Here is a 19,734-nt window from a genome sequence, read left to right on the forward strand (position 1 = left end):
TATGTGTGCCCATGGCTACCCCTTTGGTCTGGAGGAAGTGGGAGGATTCAAAGGAGAGATTGTTAAGGGTGAGGACCAGTTCGGCCAAACGAATGAGAGTGTCGGTGGAAGGGTACTGTTGGGAACGTCTGGAGAGGAAAAAACGGAGTGCTTGGAGGCCCTGGTCATGGCAGATGGAGGTGTAGAGGGATTGGATATCCATGGTGAAGATGAGGTGTTGGGGGCCGGGGAAACGGAAGTCTTGGAGGAGGTGGAGGGCGTGGGTGGTGTCTCGAACGTATGTGGGGAGTTCCTGGACTAGGGGGGATGGACAGTGTCGAGGTAGGTAGAGATGAGTTCAGTGGGGCAGGAGCATGCTGAGACAATGGGTCGGCCAGGGTGGTCAGGCTTGTGGATCTTGGGATACCATTGTCAGCTCCAACTCCGAAGTTGTATAATCTCCATGACAGGACCTCAGGCTTATGAATGCAGTACAATGAGAAAAGATGCATAACAGAAGTCTACTATTTCAGATATGAAATTAAAGCCAATTCCTGTTTGTCAGGTCATACACACGTCAAAGATCTGTTTGTACTCTGTGAGTTAGAAATTTGCTTGATGTTTTGAGCAATCAGAAAGCATAAAATAAAGATCAATTGGCAATGATTGATCTGGTAACTTATCCTATTGTCAAAATGGTTTCTGTTTAACAACATGAGAGAATGTACATTTGTGTTTTCTAATGGAGGATGGGAAAAATTTCTGCCTGTAACAGCTGCTCCTTTTTTTGAGGTATTTCAGGTATTGGAGGTGATTTCCTCGAATTCCAGGAGCAGCAATTACTGTTTTACATGCTGTTGCATTGTTTTGGAACTTTGGAGAAAAAGATCAAAACAATAGCACTTTTAAAAGGAGAGAGACAGACAAAAGGCAGTGACTATATGGTCAGTGAGGGAGAGAGAGAAAGAAACCTACACTGCTAACCGACACAGCAGTGAATTTTTGCTGTTAGAGTTCATGTATCTCTGGACATCGGAGTGCATATGGGAAAAATTAACAAATAGTGAAATCAACATCTGACCTTGGAGGAACCTGTGTGGGACAGCTCACCGCACAGGAACAGATAAGTACATGGTTTTTAACATGTAGCCTTGCTGTCAGTCTACAGTAGTGGGTAGAGTGGGATCTTTCTTGATTCTATGTTTTATTGAGATCTGTCTCTTGATTAAATTTTTTAAAAATATAAACCATAACTACCAAGTTATGCTGGAGCACTGATTTTTAGAGCAGAAAGACAGTACTATTTCCTGGGTCTGGAGATTGTGAAAGACCAAAGATGGCCTTTATTAGAGTAATATGCTCTTTCTGTCAGATGTGGGAGTTTCAAGAGAGTTTCCATGTTACTGACAGTTATGTCTGCAGGAAGTGTCTTTGATTGCGAATCAAATCAATCACATGGATCGGTTGGAGTGGCAATTCGAGGCAATAAGGAATTTACAAGAGCTAGGGGGTGGGATGGATGGATGGCAGATACAGGAAGGGATAAAAGTCGTAGCTACAGTCAGGTAGATGGGTTAACTCCAGGAAAGGTAGGAGGAGTAGGCAAGTAGTGCAGGATTCTTCTGTGGCTTTCACCATTTCAAACAAGTATGCTGTTTTGGAAAATGTAGGGGGTCATCTCTCTCAGGACACAAACAGCCAAGTTTCTGATATCGAGACTGGCTTGAATGAATTGAGGGGTATGTCAGGTTCCAAGCGTTCGATTGTGATAGGGGACTCTATCATCAGGGACACAGACAGAAGTTTCTGTGGCCAGCTGCAAAAGATCAGAATGGTGTGTTGCCAGGATCAAGGATATCTCAGAGAGAGTGCAGAATGTTCTCAAAGGGGAGAGGGACCAGCAGGAGGTCATTGTACAGATTGGAACCAACAACATAGGAAAGGGAAAGGATAAGATTCTAAAGTGAGAAAATAGAAAGTTAGGCAGGAATTTAAAAAGAAGGTTCTTGAGGGTAGTAATATCTGGATTACTCCCGGTGCTACAAGATGGTGAGTATAGGAACAGGAGGATAGAGCAGATGCATATTTGCTCAGTGGCTGAGGAGCTGGTGTAGCGGAGAAGGGTTTACAGTTGTCGATCATTGGAATCTCTTCTGGGGTAGAAGTGACCTGAACAAGAAGAATGGATTGCACCCAAATTGGAAGGGGATTAACATACTAGCAGGGAGATTTGCTTGAGCTGCTCGGGAGGATTTAAGCTAGTAAAGTGAGGGGGTGGCACCTAGGGAAATAAATTAAATTAAACCGCATTTACTTCAATGCACGAGGCCTAATAGATGAACTCAGGGCAAGGTTAGGAACATGGGACTGGAATATCTTAGGAATTACAGAAATGTGGTTCAGGGATGGACAGGACTGGCAGCTTCATGTTCCAGGATACAAATGCTATAAGGAGGGTAGAAAGGGAGACAAGAGAGGAGGGGGGGTGGCATTTTTGATAAGGGATAGCATTACTGTTGTACTTTGGGAGGATATACCTGGAAATACATCCAGGGAAGTTATTTGGGTGGAACTGAGAAATAAGAAAGGGATGATCACAGACCCCCTAATAGTCAGTAGGAAATTGAGCGACAAATTTGTAAGGAGATTTCAGCCAGTTATAAGAATAATAGGGTGTTTATGGTCGGGATTTTAATTTTCCAAACCTAGACTGGGACTGTCATTGTGTTAAGGTTTAGATGGAGAGAAATTTGTGAAGTGTGTACAATAAAATTTTCTGATTCAGTACGTGGATGTACCTACTAGAGAAGGTGCAAGAATTGACCTAGTCTTGGGAAATAAGGCAGAACAGGTGACTCAGCGGGGGAGCACTTTGGGGCCAGTGACTATGATTCTATTAGTTTTAAAATAGTGATGGAAAAGGATAGATCAGATGTAAAAGTTGTAAGTTCTAAATTGGAGGAAGGTTAATTTTGATGGTATTAGGCAAGAACTTTCAAAAACTGATTGGGCAGAGAGGTTCGCAGGCAAAGGGACAGCTGGAAAATGGGAAACCTTCAGAAATGAGATAATGAGGGTCCAGAGACAGTATATTCTTGTTAGGGTGAAGGAAAGACTGGTAGGAGTAGCAAAAGCTGGATGACTTGAGAAATTGAGGTTTTGATTAAGAAAAAGAAGGAAGCATATGTCAGGTATAGACAGGAGAGATTGAATGAATCCTTAGAGAGTATAAAGGCAGTAGGAGTATACTTAAGAGAGAAATCAGGAGGGCAAAAAGGAGACATGAGATAGTTTTGGCAAATAGTGTTAAGGAGAATCCAAAGGGATTTTGTAAATATATTAAGGACAAAATGGTAAATAGGGAGAGAATAGGGCCCCTCAAAGATCAGCAAGGCAGCCTATGTGTGAGCCGCAGGAGATGGGGGAGAGACGAAAGGAGTATTTTGCATCAGTGCTCACTGTGGAAAAGGACATTGAGGATATAGAATGTGGAGAAATAGATGGTGACATCTTGGAAAATGTGAATCTTACAGAGGAGCAGGTGCTGGGTGCCTTGAAATGCATTCAAGTGAATGCTTGAATTAGCTCGGACAAATGTTCGGCACAACATCGTGGGCCGAAGGGCCTGTTCTGTGCTGTATTGTTCTATGTTCTATGAATAAATCACCAGGACCTGATCAGGTGTACCCTAGAACTGTGTGATGCTAGGGAAGTGATTGCTGGGGCCCTTGCTGAGATATTTATATCATCGATAGTCACAGTTGAGGTGCTGGCAAACTGGAGGATGGCTAACATGCCATTATTTAAGAAAGGTGGTGAGGAAAAGCCAGGGAACTCTAGACCGGTGAGCCGAACATCAGTGGTGCGCAAGTTGTTGGACGGAATCCTGAGGGACAGGATTTACACATATTTGGAAAGGCAAGGACTGATTAGAGATAGTCAGCATGGCTTTGTGTTTGAGAAATCATGTCTCACAAACTTGATTGAGTTTCTTGAAGAAGTAACAAAGAGGATTGATGAGGGCAGAGCAGTAGATGTGATCTATATGGACTACAGTAAGGTGTTCGACAAGGTTCCCCATGGGAGACTGATTAGCAGGGTTAGTTCTCATGGAATACAGGGAGAACTAGCCATTCGGATACAGAACTGGCTTGAAGATAGAAGACAGAGGATGTTGGTGGCTGGTTGCTTTTCAGTCTGGAGGCCTGTGACCAGTGGTGTGCCACAAGGATCGCTGCTGGGTCCACTGCTTTTTGTCCTTTATATAAATGATTTGGATGTGAACATATGAGGTGCAGTTAGTAAGTTTGCAGACAACACCAAAATTGGATGTGTAGTGGACAGCAAAAAAGGTTACCCCGGAATACAATGAGACCTTGATTAGATTGGCCAATAGGCTGAGGAGTGGCAGATGGAGTTTAATTTAGGTAAATGTGAGGTGCTGCATTTTGGAAACGCAAATCAGAGCAGGACTTATACACTTAATGGTCAAGGTCTGGGGAGTGTTGCTGAACAAAGAGACCTTGGAGTGCAGGTTTATAGTTCCTTGAAAGTAGAGTCACAGGTTGATAGGATAGTGAAGAAGGCATTTGGTATGCTTTCCTTTATTGGTCAGAGTATTGAGTACAGAAGTTGGGAGGTCATGTTGTAGCTGTGCAGGACATTGGTTAGGCCACTTTTGGAATATTGTGTGCAATTCTGGTCTCCTTCCTATCGGAAAGATGTTGTGAAACTTGAAAGGGTTCAGAAAAGATTTACCAGGATGTTGCCAGGGTTGGAGGATTTGAGCTATAAGGAGAGACTGAATAGGCTGGGACTGTTTTCCCTGGAGCATCAGAGGCTGAGGGGTGACCTCATAGAGTTTTATAAAAACATGAGGGGCATGGATAAGATAAATAGACAAGGTCTTTTCCCTGGAGTGGGGGAGTCCAGAACTAGAGGGCATAGGTTTAGGGTGAGAGGGGTAAGATATAAAAGGGACCTAAGGGACAAAATTTTCACACAGGGTCACATGAGTATGGAATGAGCTGCCAGAGGAAGTGGTGGAGGCTGGTACAATTACAGCATTTAAAAGGCACCTGATATCTATATGAATAGGAAGGATTCAGAGGGATATGGGCCAAATGCTGGCAAATGGGACTAGATTCGATTGGGATATCTGGTCGGCATGAACAAGTTGGATGAATGGTCTGTTTCCGTGCTGTACATCTCTATGACTCTATGAACTGACTGAATTTGCAAAATTACTGGAATAAGGAAATTGTGATTTTCAAATACCAAATATCAGTATTTATCCAGCACTTCTGACAATGGATAGCATGTCTATTTTACACAATTTTGGGCTTCATTGACTTTTTCCAGATTGCAGTTCATACCTGCCAGGCTGCCTGGGTTAGAAGCAGGATTAAAGTTTGTTCATCAAAGCTATTTATTACCCCATTTTTCTAATTTTGTGCCTCAGGGAACAAGAAGCAGTGACTGTTTGCTTCTGCTGATGCAAGTTTTGACCCAGTCACACACAATTCCCTTGTAATGAATCAGCTTTATAGTTAAGCAACTGAAAGATGAAAGATGGAGGGATGGGGAGTGAAGTGACTGAGGGGGAAGTAAAACGCTAAATCCTGAGCAGAAAGATTTATGGCTTTTTCAGTTCTATGGTATTCATAAAATATAATAGCCCACTTATCTCCTGGGAGCTAGACAAAACATCATATAAGTCCACTCTTTCTTCCCCCTTTAAGTTGCTATATATCCTTATAATTGCTTAAAGGTTCTGTTCAAATCACAACAGTTTGTCCTAATGATGCATCCATCAATTTCATACCTGTATCTATAAAATTTAATGAGGACATTTGGCAACGTGGTGAAATATAGCCATTGGTGACTCATTAATATTGTTTGTCTAAATACTTGATAGAAAGGGTCATGGGACACAGCGCATAAGTACAAACATGGCCAAAAAACTGTTTTATGAAGCAGTTTGAAGGATTCTAACCTTTTTAGTAATGACAGTTGAAGCACAGCAGTCACCGCCATCATAACTGCAGTAGGCTCTGTTGTTATTTCCATCACAATAGTTGTCCCCCACGAAAGGCTGCTATGGCAATAAAAACAATAGGAATTAAAATCTGTAGAGTTCGAAAAGAAACTAACTCTAGCCTTTTTCAGAAATTTGCACTTCTAAACGTGAGGGACGACTTTTGCTGATGATAGTTTCTTTTGCCCTCTCCTTCCCACAATCCAATCCCATCCCCATTTCCCCACTTCCTATCACATTGAAGGCTGATAGACGTGAAAAAGAAAACATATTTATGTCGTGCCTTTCATGTCCACCTGATGACTCAAAGAGTTTTACAACGAATGGCCTACTTCTGAAATGTGGATGCTGTTGTGCAGGAAACATGGACACTTTGCATTATGCAAACTCCCACATCCCATGATAATAATGATCAAATAATCTGTTTTTTGTGATTGTTGAATGAGGAATAAATACCTGGATTCTGGGAAAAATTCCCCAACTCTGTTTTGAAATAGTACCATGGGATCTTTTACATCCACTGGAGGACGGAGGCAGGACGTTGGCTCAATGTTCCATCTAAAAGATGGCTCCTCCAACAGTGCAACGTTTTAACAGTTCTGCACCAGGATATCAGCAGCGATGTTTGGACTTCAGACCTGGAGTTTACTCAGAACCTTGAGTCCCTCCGTGTTGTGTGCGACCAACTCAGACATAGCTGAGCAATAGATAGTTCATGCCAATTTTTATATTAAATTATGGGCAGTTGGCATTGCATCCAATGGAATCAGACGAAGCCTGTCAAAATTTATAACTTATTTTGCATCGATTCAAATGCAAAACATCACATTTGAGAAAGAAGTGCTGCTTCCTGTTTCAGATAAGCATTTTTTTTTGTTCATTCATGGGATATAAGTGTTGGTGGCTCTGCCAGTATTTATTTCTCATCTCTAGTTGCCCTTTATAAATTGCTGGTGAGCAGCAGATGATATGCTGAAGCTAGACCCTAACTGCCTTGCGAGAGGAAACACCAGGATTTTGACTCTGTGACACTGAAGGAACTGCAATGTATTTCCAAGTTGGGATGGTCTGTGCTTGGAGAGGAACTTTCAGGTGTTGGTATTCCCATGTATGTGCTGCACAGATCTTTTCGACAGAAGTGGTCATGGATTTGGAAGGTGTTGTCGAAGAGATTTTGGTGAATTTCTGAAGTGCATATTGCAGATGGTACACACTACTGCTACAGAGTGGTGATGAGGAAGGGAGTAGATGTGTATGCATGTTGTGCCAATCAAGCAGGCCGCTTTGTCCTGGAATGGTGTCAAGCTTTCTAAGTGTTGTGGAATCTGCACTGATCCAGGCAAGTGGAGAGTGCTCCCAGTATACTCCTGACTTGTGCATTGAAGATGGTGGACAGGCAATGGATGATCAGGAGGTGAGCTACTCATGGCAATAGTCCTAGCCTCTGACATGTTCTTGTAACCACAGTATTTATTTTAATAGTCCAGTTCAGTTTCTAGTCAATGGTAACTGCCAGGGTTTTGAACAGTAGTGGTAATGTCATTCATTGCAAGTGGTAATGGTTAGATTATTTCTTATTGAAGATGATCATGGCTTTGCATTTGGGTGGCACCAATGTTACTTGCCACTTTTCAGCTCAAGCCTGGATATTGTCCAGCTTTGTTGCATTGGAACATGTACTGCTTTAGTACCTGAGGTGTCACAAATGGTGCTGAACGTTGAACACAGGAATTAAGAGCAGGTGTGGGCATTTCAACCCTTCAAGCCCACTCCACTTTTAATATGATCATGGCTGATCTTAGCTTGATCTCAACTCTACTTTCCTGGCTTGCATTTCATAGCCCTCCGTTCCACTTTTCATCAGAAACCTATCTATTTCTTTCTTGAATCTGTTGATTGATTCTACCCCTGCTGCACTCTGGGGCAGTGAGTTCCACGGATTCACATCCCTCTGAGAGAAGTACATAGAACATAGAACATAGAAGAATACAGCGCAGTACAGGCCCTTGGGCCCTCGATGTTGCGCCGATCCAAGCCCACCTAAACTACACTAACCCACTATCCTCCATATACCTATCCAATGCCCTCTTAAATGCCCATAAGGAGGGAGAGTCCACCACTGTTACTGGCAGGGCATTCCATGAACTAACGACTCGCTGAGTGAAGAACCTACCCCGAACATCAGTCCTATATCTACCCCCCCTTAATTTAAAGCTATGCCCCCTTGTAATACCCGACTCAATACGCGGGAAAAGGTTCATACTGTCGACCCTATCTAACCCCCTAATCATCTTGTACACCTCAATCAAGTCACCCCTAAACCTTCTTTTCTCTAGTGAAAACAGCCCCAAGTGCCTCAGTCTTTCCTCATACGATTTTCCTTCCATACCAGGCAAATAGGTTTCTTAAAACAATAGTTGCCATTGTAAAGCAAATCGTGGACTCAAATTTTCACATCCAATTGCATTTCTGATCTTGAATTAGTTGTTCAGTAGCTACAACAGTCCAGAAGTGCTGTGCTCAAACCAATGATAGGTTTTATAGTTGTTGTATAATTTGAAGTGTTTTTCCTGATACTTATTTTCAAAGACAATCAAACAACTTGTAAAATATGATTGTGAATAATACAGCTTTGAAAATTAAAACTTATAGGATCAATAAACAGTTCAGGCTTTAAACCCCTCACAAAAGCTAATTTCAATGACAGCAAAGACAATGTCTATGCTCTGAAAATCAAAGGAAATGAAGCAGATCAAGAGTGTTTACGTCATTAAAGAACCCATCGCACCAGTTTAACTTTTTCAAATAGACTTCTACCAAAACCATTGAAGATTTTTTGTCAATGTTAACTGAGTGAAAAGTGAATTTCCTTTTTTTTGGAACAGGCACAGAACAATGAGAATTTTGGACATTGGCAGTTCATAATAATAGTTCACAGCTATATGTGGAACCTCATGCATTACAGAATAGCTCTGATGAAATAAACAATTTAAGAAGGATAATAAAATAAATCATGTTTAAATTATTGTATAAAGTTTGTGACATTTATTCAGAACTGAACTGAAATGAAGCATTACTGTTGAATTCAGCCATTTGCTAACACATTTCAATAATAGCATAATTATTCCTGTCAGAAATGGTACTATTTCTACAAGCTTTTGTTCTTAATGTTATATGCCCATTAGGTTAGATGCACAACATTAGTGAATTAATGACAATATGATGCTAACAATCTGGATGCAATTATAATGATTTCATGTATCATTTTCAATTGGGTGAAGGCAGAGTCTCTTGTCCAAGTACTCATATTCACACAGGACACTAATTGTTTTTGATTGTCAGTGAGATTTATAGCAATGATGAAAAGAGGTTCTAAGATATTCAAGACTTTATCATTATGAACTGAAGGGCAATTCAGAATGCTGCCGTGCTTATTTTTGAGAAGCCAATATAAGAATCATAAATAAACTAACTGAATGTGTCATCTAAATAATTAGATAGTTATATCTGCATGCATGTGCAGCGGAAGTTGATTCTCTAATAGCAATAAATGTTTCTATAAAGTCAATTGTTACACAGCTCACATGCAAGCAATGAGGGGAAAAATATTATAGCATGTTAATAGAATGTTATTGTTCATCCAAACCCTGTTCCCGCCCCTCCCCACCAGCAACCCCCTCATTCTTCTGAATTCCAGTGAGTACAAATCCAGGCAATTCAACCGCTCCTCATATGACAGCTCTTTCATCCCTGGAATCAACCTGGTGAACCTCCTGTGCAGCCACTACATCCTTCAAGTAAGGAGACTACAACTAGACATAATAATCCAGGTGTGGACTCACCAATGCCTTATACAATTGTAATAACAGTTCTTTACTTTTACAATCTAGTCATTTTCTAATAAATGCCAGGATTCCATTTGCCTTTCTTATTATATGCTGCACCTGCGTTCCACTACCATGCACAAGGTCACTGAGATGTCTCTGCACTGAGACATTTTGAGTCTGTTTCCCATTTCCATAATAATTTGCTCTTTTATTTAGCCAAAATGGATAACCTCACACTTATCCACATTAAACTCCATCTGCCAGCTTCTGGCCCATTTGCTTAGTCTATCAATATCCATCTGTAAACTCTTAATCTCCTCATCACAGCCTCTTTGCCACCTATTTTAGTATCATCTGTGGCTTTTGCTATTTGACACTCTGTCCCTGCTTGCAGATCATTAATATATATGGTAAGCAGTAAAGGTCTGAGAATTTAACCCTACAGCACCCCAGTAGTTACAGTTTGCCATTCAGATAAAGACCAGTTTATCCTGACCCTCTGTGCAATCAATGGTGAACTGCCTGACTTCTGATCTTAGATGGAGGGAAGATCATTGATGAAACATCTGAAGATGTGTTAGGCCTGGAGAACTATCCTGAGGAACTCCTACAGAGATTACCTTGAGCAACTCACAACCATCTTCCTTTGCACCAGCTATGATGTAACCAGTGGAGAGTTTTCCCTCTGATTGCCATTGATTCCAGTTTTGCTCTAGTTCCTTGATGCCACACTGGGTCAAATGCATCCTTGTTGTCACTCTCACCTCATCTCTGGAGTTCAGCTATTTTATCTATGTTTGAACCAAGGCTGTAATAAGTTTGGTAACTGAGTGCCCCTGGTGGAACCTAAACTGGGTGTCACTGAGCAGGTTATTACTGAGCAGGTGCTGCGAGATAGCACTGTAGATGGCGCCGCCCATTCCTGAAACTGGCAGCATCATGTACATTCTGTAATTTTGATTAATCTTTCTTCATATCATATCCATTGAGGTTGTACAGAAGTTTCATATTAGGCCACTTAGATTATTCAGACAAAATTTTAACTTCCATGGAATTCATGCAGCCATTTTATTGTTGAATATTGAATTATCAAGAGTAGATTTCAAATAATTAGTGACTAAAAACGTCATTATTCTACATTGTTAAATGCAGTAGATTGAATCTTAGAGAATCCTTAAGAACATTGGTATGAAAATAGAACTGATGCACTCTGCCAGCATGATCTTTACGGTAAGGAATATTTGTAAGCTGTTCATTGGTTTGCCATCTGTATCTTGGGATTGACTATTTTGATATTTTGCTATCCAATTCCCCATCTTTCATATTACATAAACTTAAACTCATTCAAAGGTAACTTTTACCCTAATTTGCACTATGTCCCTTTCACCCTCATGTCTGTGCTGGTTGATTTACATTTGATCTATCAATGTGTCCAATATAAAATCCTCAGCCTCATCTTCAAATCCCTCAATATTCTTTCCCCTCCTTGCTACCCCCCTTGAAACCTTTGGGAATTCTTTATTCCTCCAACCCCTTCAGTTCTGAATTTTCTGATTTCTTAACTCTCATTTCGCTCCACACCATGCTGCCAAAACTGCTGAATTTTTCCAGCAATTTCTGTTTCTGTTTTTGTCTTTTACTGCCTTATGGTATATATTGTATTTTACTGCCTTATGGTATGTATTGCCATTTCACTACAATGGTATGGTTTATTCAGCTTTATTTTGATTTTGCAGCCTAACAAAGCCACCAGATTTTGACACTTCTCATGAACTGTGAGAGGCGACAACTGACTCATTTTTCCTTGCAGCCAACCTTGGTCAATCTAATTAGTTTGTCTGAAGATGATACAAGATCAAAACTTACAGGAATTAGTTTTGACTGTGGAAGATGATGAGAAATACTTAAGGAATTGAGGCTATGGGAATAGGGTAGCAATAGGGAATTGAACCACATGATCAGCTTCGGTCATATTAAATGGGGAAAAGCCAAATGGTCTGTTTCTCATTCAATTGCTCATATTCTTTTGCACTGTCAAACACAAATCCCCACTCTTTTTCAAACAGAACTCTCTTTGAGTTTCAGCAGCACCAATGAGGAAAGATGCTGTTACTATGGCAATCCTCAATGTTCTTTTCTCTCCCTACCCCTTTTAATGACTCATTACTTGTTAAGTTTGTTCCATCTTTAATTTCCATTTGGTTTGATTTTCATGCCCAGTAAGCATGAAGAGGTCTGAAATTGTTTTTTGAAAAATATTATATTCTCTTGTTTATATTTTCTTAATGGACACTTACTGATCATAATGTACTGCAATATACTTCAAGTATTTCCTGGGGATGAAAAGAATGGTTTGAAAAAAATCCATCAAACACGGTATGCTTGACACGATACTGATGGCCCAACAATTTATCTCCTGCAGCCTACTGTGGTTTTTGACCAGATGCTTGCAAGCCATCTCATCAAATCAAGTTACATATATGAGAACCCCAGGCACGTGAGTGAAACACATGGATATTGAATTGATTTAATTGAAAATTTGATTCCTTTGTTCAGTGCTTTGCTTTAACTTTTGTACAGTTCATAGCAAAGCAGCTCTACGTATAGCACCAGTCTGCTTCCAGTCTCAGCCTTTTCCTGGATAAAAGCAAGTTACTGCGGATGCTGGAATCTTCAACACTTCAACACACAATCCTGCTCCTATGCCCACATGTCTGTCCTGGGCCTGCTGCAATGTTCCAGTGAAGCTCAACACAAACTGGAGGAACAGCATCTCATCTTCCGACTTGGCACGGTACAGCCTGCCGGTCTCAACACTGAATTCAACAACTTCAGATGATTATCTCATCTCAACCCCTCTGTTTTAATTCTGCTCCGTAATTTTATTTCATTTATTTTATTTACCTCTTTTTATTATTTTTTTCACTGTTCTGTACCTCTTATTTCTTGATTGTCTCTCTTTCTCTCGCTCCCCACTCTCTCATTACCTTTTTCCTCTCTTCCCCCTTTGCTACCCTTCTCCCCTGTTTTCCATTTTGCCTCTGCTTCACCCATTCCCCCTCATCCCCCACATATTTTGTCACATAGCACTGCCTTCAGCCTTGATCATTCACAGCTCCTAATCTCCCTATAATCTCTCTATGCACTGTCATTATCACCTCTTTATTGCTACCTTTGCGTCTGGAGCCATGACTCACCTTCTCTCAGCCTCGTATAAATACCTTCCTATTTCTCCCTTTTTTTTTAGCTTTGACAAAGTGTCAGCTAGACTCAAAATGTCAGCTCTTTTCCCTCCTTACAGATGCTGCCAGACCTGGTGAGATTTTCCAGCATTTTCTCTTTTGGTTTCAACCTTTTCCTGATTTACGGGAAAATAATCCTATATTTTGCTAAAGGAGGGAACAGTTTCCTAGTGCGGAAGAATGATAATGTGGTCCTTCAATTGCATATGACCTCCTATAAGAAAGGGCTTTGTCAGATCAGGCAATTGCAAGAACTTACTCACACTGACTGACTGACAGAACTCAAGTGAATTATGGCCAATATATTTTCTAATTACATGATTCATAATTGTCATTGTTTTCCTTTGTTCCTTGCACGCTTGTGTGGCATAATCACTATCACCTCCTCCCCCCCATCCCCTTCACCATTGGTTTTAAATATATTAATAAACCCGAATTTGATTTACCCCTAAGCAGTTTGCTGTGGGTCATTTTTAAATTGGACTTAACCAAGGTTAGGGAAATATACCTCTTCCTGTCTTAAAAGCATAAAGACATATGATGGGATTTTTAAAAATGTTAAAATTCAACTTTGGTATGGGCAAAAGATGAGAACAGCAAAGTATTTAAATTCTCTTCTCCTTCTTGCCCATGACATATTGACTTAAACATTAGATTGTATCTTGCATTTTTTTGGCAAGGTGCCAGCTGTGTTGAGTTTTTTGGAGGGATTTTCATTGGGAGGCAAAGTGAGTTTTCTTAGTCCACCTGAGCTAAGTCACCTCATTACTATTTGCCCCTCCCCAATGACATCCCTCATGCCCAATTCCATCCCATTGATACCATGCACCTTTCTCAGAACAACTCAGCCCTACCATAATATCCCAGAATTGACCAATGTCCATGACACTGCTGCCATCTTTAAAAGGCCATTGTGCACCCAGACAAGCACTGTTAGTGCAGAGTGCCCTTAGCAGTTCCTGATATTTGCCCCAAACTTGGCAGATAAGATGAATTTGATGCCTCATTGTGCTGGCAGAGTCTTAGAGGTCCTAGTGGGCAGGGTAGTGCAGAGGATCAGTAGAGTAAGCAGCTTCACCAATGGATGCCAGTCTAGTGTGAGGTTGCCATCTGAGTCAGTGTAGATTCCATCACCTTGCCCTGTCAGAAGACGGTCAATCACATTCTCCACTCCACCAACTAAGTGCTGCCATCTTCTCCCTGATGCCTCACACTCAGTCTGCTCCTTCAAACAAGGCTCATGCATTATCGCTCACACTATTGCCCACCACATTTCTCCACTCACCCTTTCCCACCCAACCCCCAACATCACTAATGCTCAGTGCCTTCTCTGCTGCTGACTCACTCGCTCAGGACATCTCCACACACACCAAAAATAACAGCTGTGCCATCCATTTTCATTTCCATTAATACCTACCCCTCTCTTTCATTCCAGGAGGAAAACCGATCACAATAGGGCAGAAAGAGCTAAGGCTAATATTTGGCTGCCTGACCTGCAGTTCCTCACCACTTTTGAGATCAGCATTCTGACCCTGACCTCCCCCTATGCAGCTGACTGACTGTCATCCCAAACTGCCCTTGAGTTACTGTGTTAGCTCCTACTGAGTGAAGGATATCCCCTTGGCTTGACTGAGGACTGTTCACAACCATGATCAGTTTCATGACTTTGTGTCTTTGCTAAGTGGCATGTCATTACTGTATGAGCTTGATATCTCTGGTTTAGACAAAAAAGTGCAAGGCAATGCAAAGCAAGGATGCTGGTAGACTCAGAGTGTATAAGCACTGTGATGGCAAATGAACAGGCCCAAGATGGAGCCTGGTCCACACCATCAGCTGGGTGTGTACCGCTGGGTGCACAGTATCCTTGCTGCAACATTTACAAAGATAGTTGCTGGTGCAGCCCAAGGTGTAGCATTGAAATATAGAGGTGTCCTATGAGTGGATCAGACAATGAGGGTTCCTAGGTAAGGGCATATATTGGATGCCAGTGTCTATAGATGTGGCGTGTTTGGCTGGTGCCCGTGGAGCATGGCCTGAGATGTTGGTGACTGGTGTCCAACATGTCCTTTAGATCAAGCAGTGAACTGAAGTTTCCAATTACTACTCTGGTTCCATGGTGAGACATTTAGCTTGTTCAACATGTTTTGTCAGATTGGAACTTGAATTTTAATGAGGTCAATTGTGCCTTTAATCAGGCATTTAACAATTTGATTGACAAGTTGCTGTTTCCTAGTGAGAAACTTGTCCAGCCATTTAGCAAATGCCTAAAATAATGTAACAGGATACATCAGAAACCTCATGCAATTCTGCCACAAATCTCACTGTAGACTGCTTTGCTCTAACCCCTATCGAATTCTGACCATTAAGTCCGGGTTTTTCTCCACACAGATGCTGCCAGACCAAGGGAGAATTTGCAGCACTTCCTGTAGTTCATTATGGCTATGTTGGGTTTAGAAGCATGTTAACTATGTTGATTCACACCACAAGAGTACCACACAGCCAGATTTGTGAAGTCAGAAAACTCCAGACTGAATCCCAAAGCACACTCAAAATATACATGACAAAGCATAGTTTACGCTGCGTTGGGTAAGCTAATTTATGGAGTGCTGCAAGGAATTTCTTAAATGCTATTGGAGTTGGACTCAACCAGCAAATGGATAGTATTCCAATAGTGTGCCCTTATGCAAGATGTGGAAAAGCTTTGGGGAGTCAGCTAGCCAACCACTCTTCCCAAACTATGGAGCCTCTGGTTTTGTCGGCACAATATTTATGTAGTTAGTTCCATTATGTTTATACTTAATGGTGATATCTAAGATGTTGATGGTGAGAAATGTGGCAATGATAATGTATTTGTATGTCAAGGGCAGGCGATAAATATAGGTGGCCTTTGCCACCTCTTAAGTGGTGTGAAGTTTCTCTGCACTTAGCCCAAACCTGAACAGTTTCCATATAAGCTGCAATGTGGAGCTGCATCATCTAAAACTTATAAATTACTTTGGAACTCAATGCAATCAGCAAACATTCCCATGGAGAGCAGGTCATTGATGAAACAGCTGAAGATGGTTATGCCAAGGATAGCAGAGTTTTGGGCCCTGTATCTAAGAAAGGATGTGCTAGCCTTGGAGGGTCCAAAGGAGTTTTACAATAAATATCTTGGAAATGAAGGGCTTTTGATACGAGAAGAAGTTGAGGATTTTAGGTTTGTATATGGTGGAGTTTATAAGGATGAGAGGCATCTCAATGAAACTTGCAGAAGACTTGGACAGAGTGGACATGGAGAAGATGTATCCGCTAGTAAGCAAGTCTAGGACACGAAGGCACTGCCTCACAGAAAACTGGGGAGGCAAGCCATTGAGTGTTTTTAAGACAGAGATGGATACGTTCTTTATCAGTAAGGGGTCTAAAGGATTTTGGGATGAAGGAGAATGTGGTTGAGAATCATAGCAGCCATGATTAAACAGTAGAGCAGACTCAATGGGCTGAATGGTGTAATTTGCTCTGACATTTATGATCTTATGATACTGGCTTGAGGAATGACTGGAGGAATTAACTTAAAATGACCGGCCTGCAACAAGTTTGACTGTCTGCCATCGTTTTAAATGTAACTCATGCCACTGTAGAGATTGTCCCTGAATTTCTATTGACTTCAAATTTCCTGGGGCTGCTTGATGCCACACTCAGTAAAATGCTGCAATAAATATGATCATAAGTTCTGCACTTGCCGATTTGGCATGCCAATGCACGGGCTTCTGCTTCCAAAAACACATGAAGCTCAGACAGCAGAACAATAAAGGGGGAACACAGGCAATTACTCTCACTTCAAGTCACTTCCGGAATTCAGCTCTTATGTCCATGCTTGAATCAAGGCTACAGTAAGGTCTAGAACACTCATGTTCCTAGTGCACTCAAGCTATACGTTAAAGAATGGGCAGTTAGTGAGTGCTGCTTGATAACACTATTGACAACACCTTCTATCATTTGGCTGACTGCTAAAAGTAGGGCTGTAATTTTATTTTTGTTACTCACTCATGTGGGTGTCATTGGCTGGCCAATATTTATTGCCTGCCCCTCGTTGATCTTGAAAAGGTGGTGGTGAGCTGTCTTCTTGAACTGCTGCAGTCCATGTTCTGTTGATAAACTTACAATGCTGTTGGCAGGGGATTCCAGGACAGTGAAGGAATAATTATATATTTCCAAATAAGACTGGCTAGTGGCTTGGAGGCGAATTTGCAGTTGGTAATGCTCTCACATATCTGGTGACAGCCCTTGACATTAAGGGCCATTCTAGTAAAATTGGAGTTAATGGAAATCAGGGGAAACACTCTCTGATGGTTGGAGTCATAGCTGGTACATAGGAAGATGGTTGTCTTCCCTGATAATCTTTTGTAATGTAGATGTCTACAGTTGGAAAGAGGCCATTTGGCCAAATGAGTCTGGCCCGACCCTCTGAAGAGCATCCCACCCCTTCCCTGTTACCCCACATTTACTTTGGCTAATCTATTGAATTTGCACATCTTCGGATTGTAGAGGAAACCAGAACACCCAAAGGAACCCAACACAGACACAGGAAGAATGTGCAAACGCCACACAATCACTCAGGGCTGGAATCAAGCAAAGAACCCTGGTGCAGTGAGACTGCAGTGCCATTGTGCCGTCCGCTTTCACCATCAGTTACAGAGCCAGTCTGGCAGATGACATCTGACAGGGATCACATGGAAATTGTGAGGAACTGCCATACTTGATGGACAGCAAAGTTCTTTCGAGGTCTGTCATTACAATCTGGTAATTGAGTAGGTTTGTCAATTTTTGCCATGTCACTTGATTATCAATTATGCTGTCTCAGTAATTTTTGTTAGATGACATTTTTTTATTGCTACTTCTAAAAAGAAAAACAAAATGTTGTGTGCATTTTATTTTCTCTCTTTCATATTGAGGATAATGTTCCTTCAGGGGTTTCAATTCTTCACCAGAAAATCCTGCACGATTTCTTTCTCTCCCCTAATGGCATCAATGGTGACATTTTTGGTCCCTCCTTATCTGGTCACTAAGGTTGAATAAGATCTAATGCATTTCCCAGCTTGGTTTAAGTGTGTTCATTGAATGCTGAAAGCTAATGGATTTCATTACTTTTGTCATTAAAATTTAAAGCAAAATTAGCCTCTTACCGCCTTGAGAATACATAACCTTGCCTCACATGCTATTTATAGCTGATCATTACTTACATTTATGAAGGATTTTATTACTACGTGAGGTGTCCCAATGGATATGTTGAATCATTCCTGTGTTGAATATATATCCTGCATTTCGCAAGAGGTCATTGGTCAATTCAAATGTCTAAACTCAGGAAAAGCTGCTGGTTTCTATTTAAACAGGACATTGAATGTACACACAAGTGCAAGGTGCACAATTACAGACTGACCTTTGACCTGCCATAGAACCTTTCCTTGATGTCCTGGATTTTTGATGTTCCTGGTGTTTGTCATGTTGCCAAGTTCAAGAAGAAAAGTGTTGGTGACAATATTTGGTTTCCCTCGAGGCAAAGTAAGTGTATCCAGTGAGTAGCTGAGCCAGGAATGTCTATGATTTAAGTGCTAATCTGTATCAAATTCATTGATTATTCTAGGCCAGTGGTTTGTACACTGTATTTGATCTTAACTACTCAGAATAGCAATGGTGACTCTATCCTATGTTGCCAGTTGCTGTGCAGTGTCTCCTGGAAGTACGTGTGTGCGTGAGGCAATGGATAGATCAGATTTAAATATGATTTCCCAGCCCGTCTAGTTAAACCTCACATGAACAAGTGCTATGTTGACAAGACACCAGGTTGCATTATAAACCTGTGGAACTGTACCCTAATGTGGAATTAATGTTTTTTTGCAGTAGCAAGCAAAGCTAGGGAAAGCCACCTATGAACATTAACAAGATTGCAAGGAACTCTGTCACATAATCATCTGCCTTATCCTTCTATTTGATTGATAGGCACCACATCCATAAGGATCGACCCCCTCCACCACAGACATTCAGCAGTACCAGTGCATACTATCTTTCAGATGCACTGGAGAAATTCACAAGATCCTCAGACAGCACTTTTTAAGCCCATGATCACTTGCACCTCGAAGGACAAGGGCAGCAGACACAGGGTAACACCACCACCTGCAAGTTCCCCTCCAAGCCACTCACCATGCTGCCTTGGAAATATATTGCCTTTCTTTCACTGTTACTGGGTCAAAATTCTGGAATTCTCTCCCTCAGGGCGTTGTGGGTCTACCTACAGCACACAGACTGCAGCAATTCAAGAAGGCAGCTCAACACCACCTTCTCAAGGGCAAACAGTGACAGGCAATAAATGCTGGTGCAGTCAGTGACACCAAAGTCCAGTGAGTGAATAAAAATATAAATATGTACTCTGCACAAACTATCTATTAATGGTTACCTGTCACTTCACTACATTAATCACAAATGAACTGAAGAGACTTGGTGAAATTTATGCAGATGGCACAGGATGTCTTGAGTTTCAGAGCAATTAAGAAAAGCAGAGCATGAACAAGAACACAAAATAAATTGACTAATCCATATTGCAGGCAAAAAGGTTGAATCTAATTTATGACCATACATTGTAAATCATCACATTACCTTAAATCCCTTCCAT

The 19,734-nt window shown here is 41.3% G+C and overlaps 1 protein-coding gene across 3 annotated transcripts in view; it reads right to left on the reverse strand.

Moving 5' to 3' along the window:
* LOC122564761 (pappalysin-1-like) overlaps positions 1-19,734 on the reverse strand; it is a 326,083-nt gene that overhangs the window by 55,861 nt on the left and 250,488 nt on the right. The window contains exon 21 of one of the 3 annotated variants that reach the window (XM_043719938.1): positions 5,975-6,073. The exons of 1 other annotated variant lie outside the window; for it this stretch is intronic. In XM_043719938.1, coding sequence (XP_043575873.1) covers positions 5,975-6,073 — 99 coding nt within the window. Of the gene's footprint in view, positions 1-5,974; positions 6,077-19,734 lie in introns of all 3 variants that reach the window. One more of the 3 variants, XM_043719937.1, reaches the window with a different exon arrangement.

This window comes from Chiloscyllium plagiosum, chromosome 30, assembly GCF_004010195.1.
Source record: "Chiloscyllium plagiosum isolate BGI_BamShark_2017 chromosome 30, ASM401019v2, whole genome shotgun sequence".
Lineage (NCBI taxonomy): Eukaryota > Metazoa > Chordata > Chondrichthyes > Orectolobiformes > Hemiscylliidae > Chiloscyllium > Chiloscyllium plagiosum.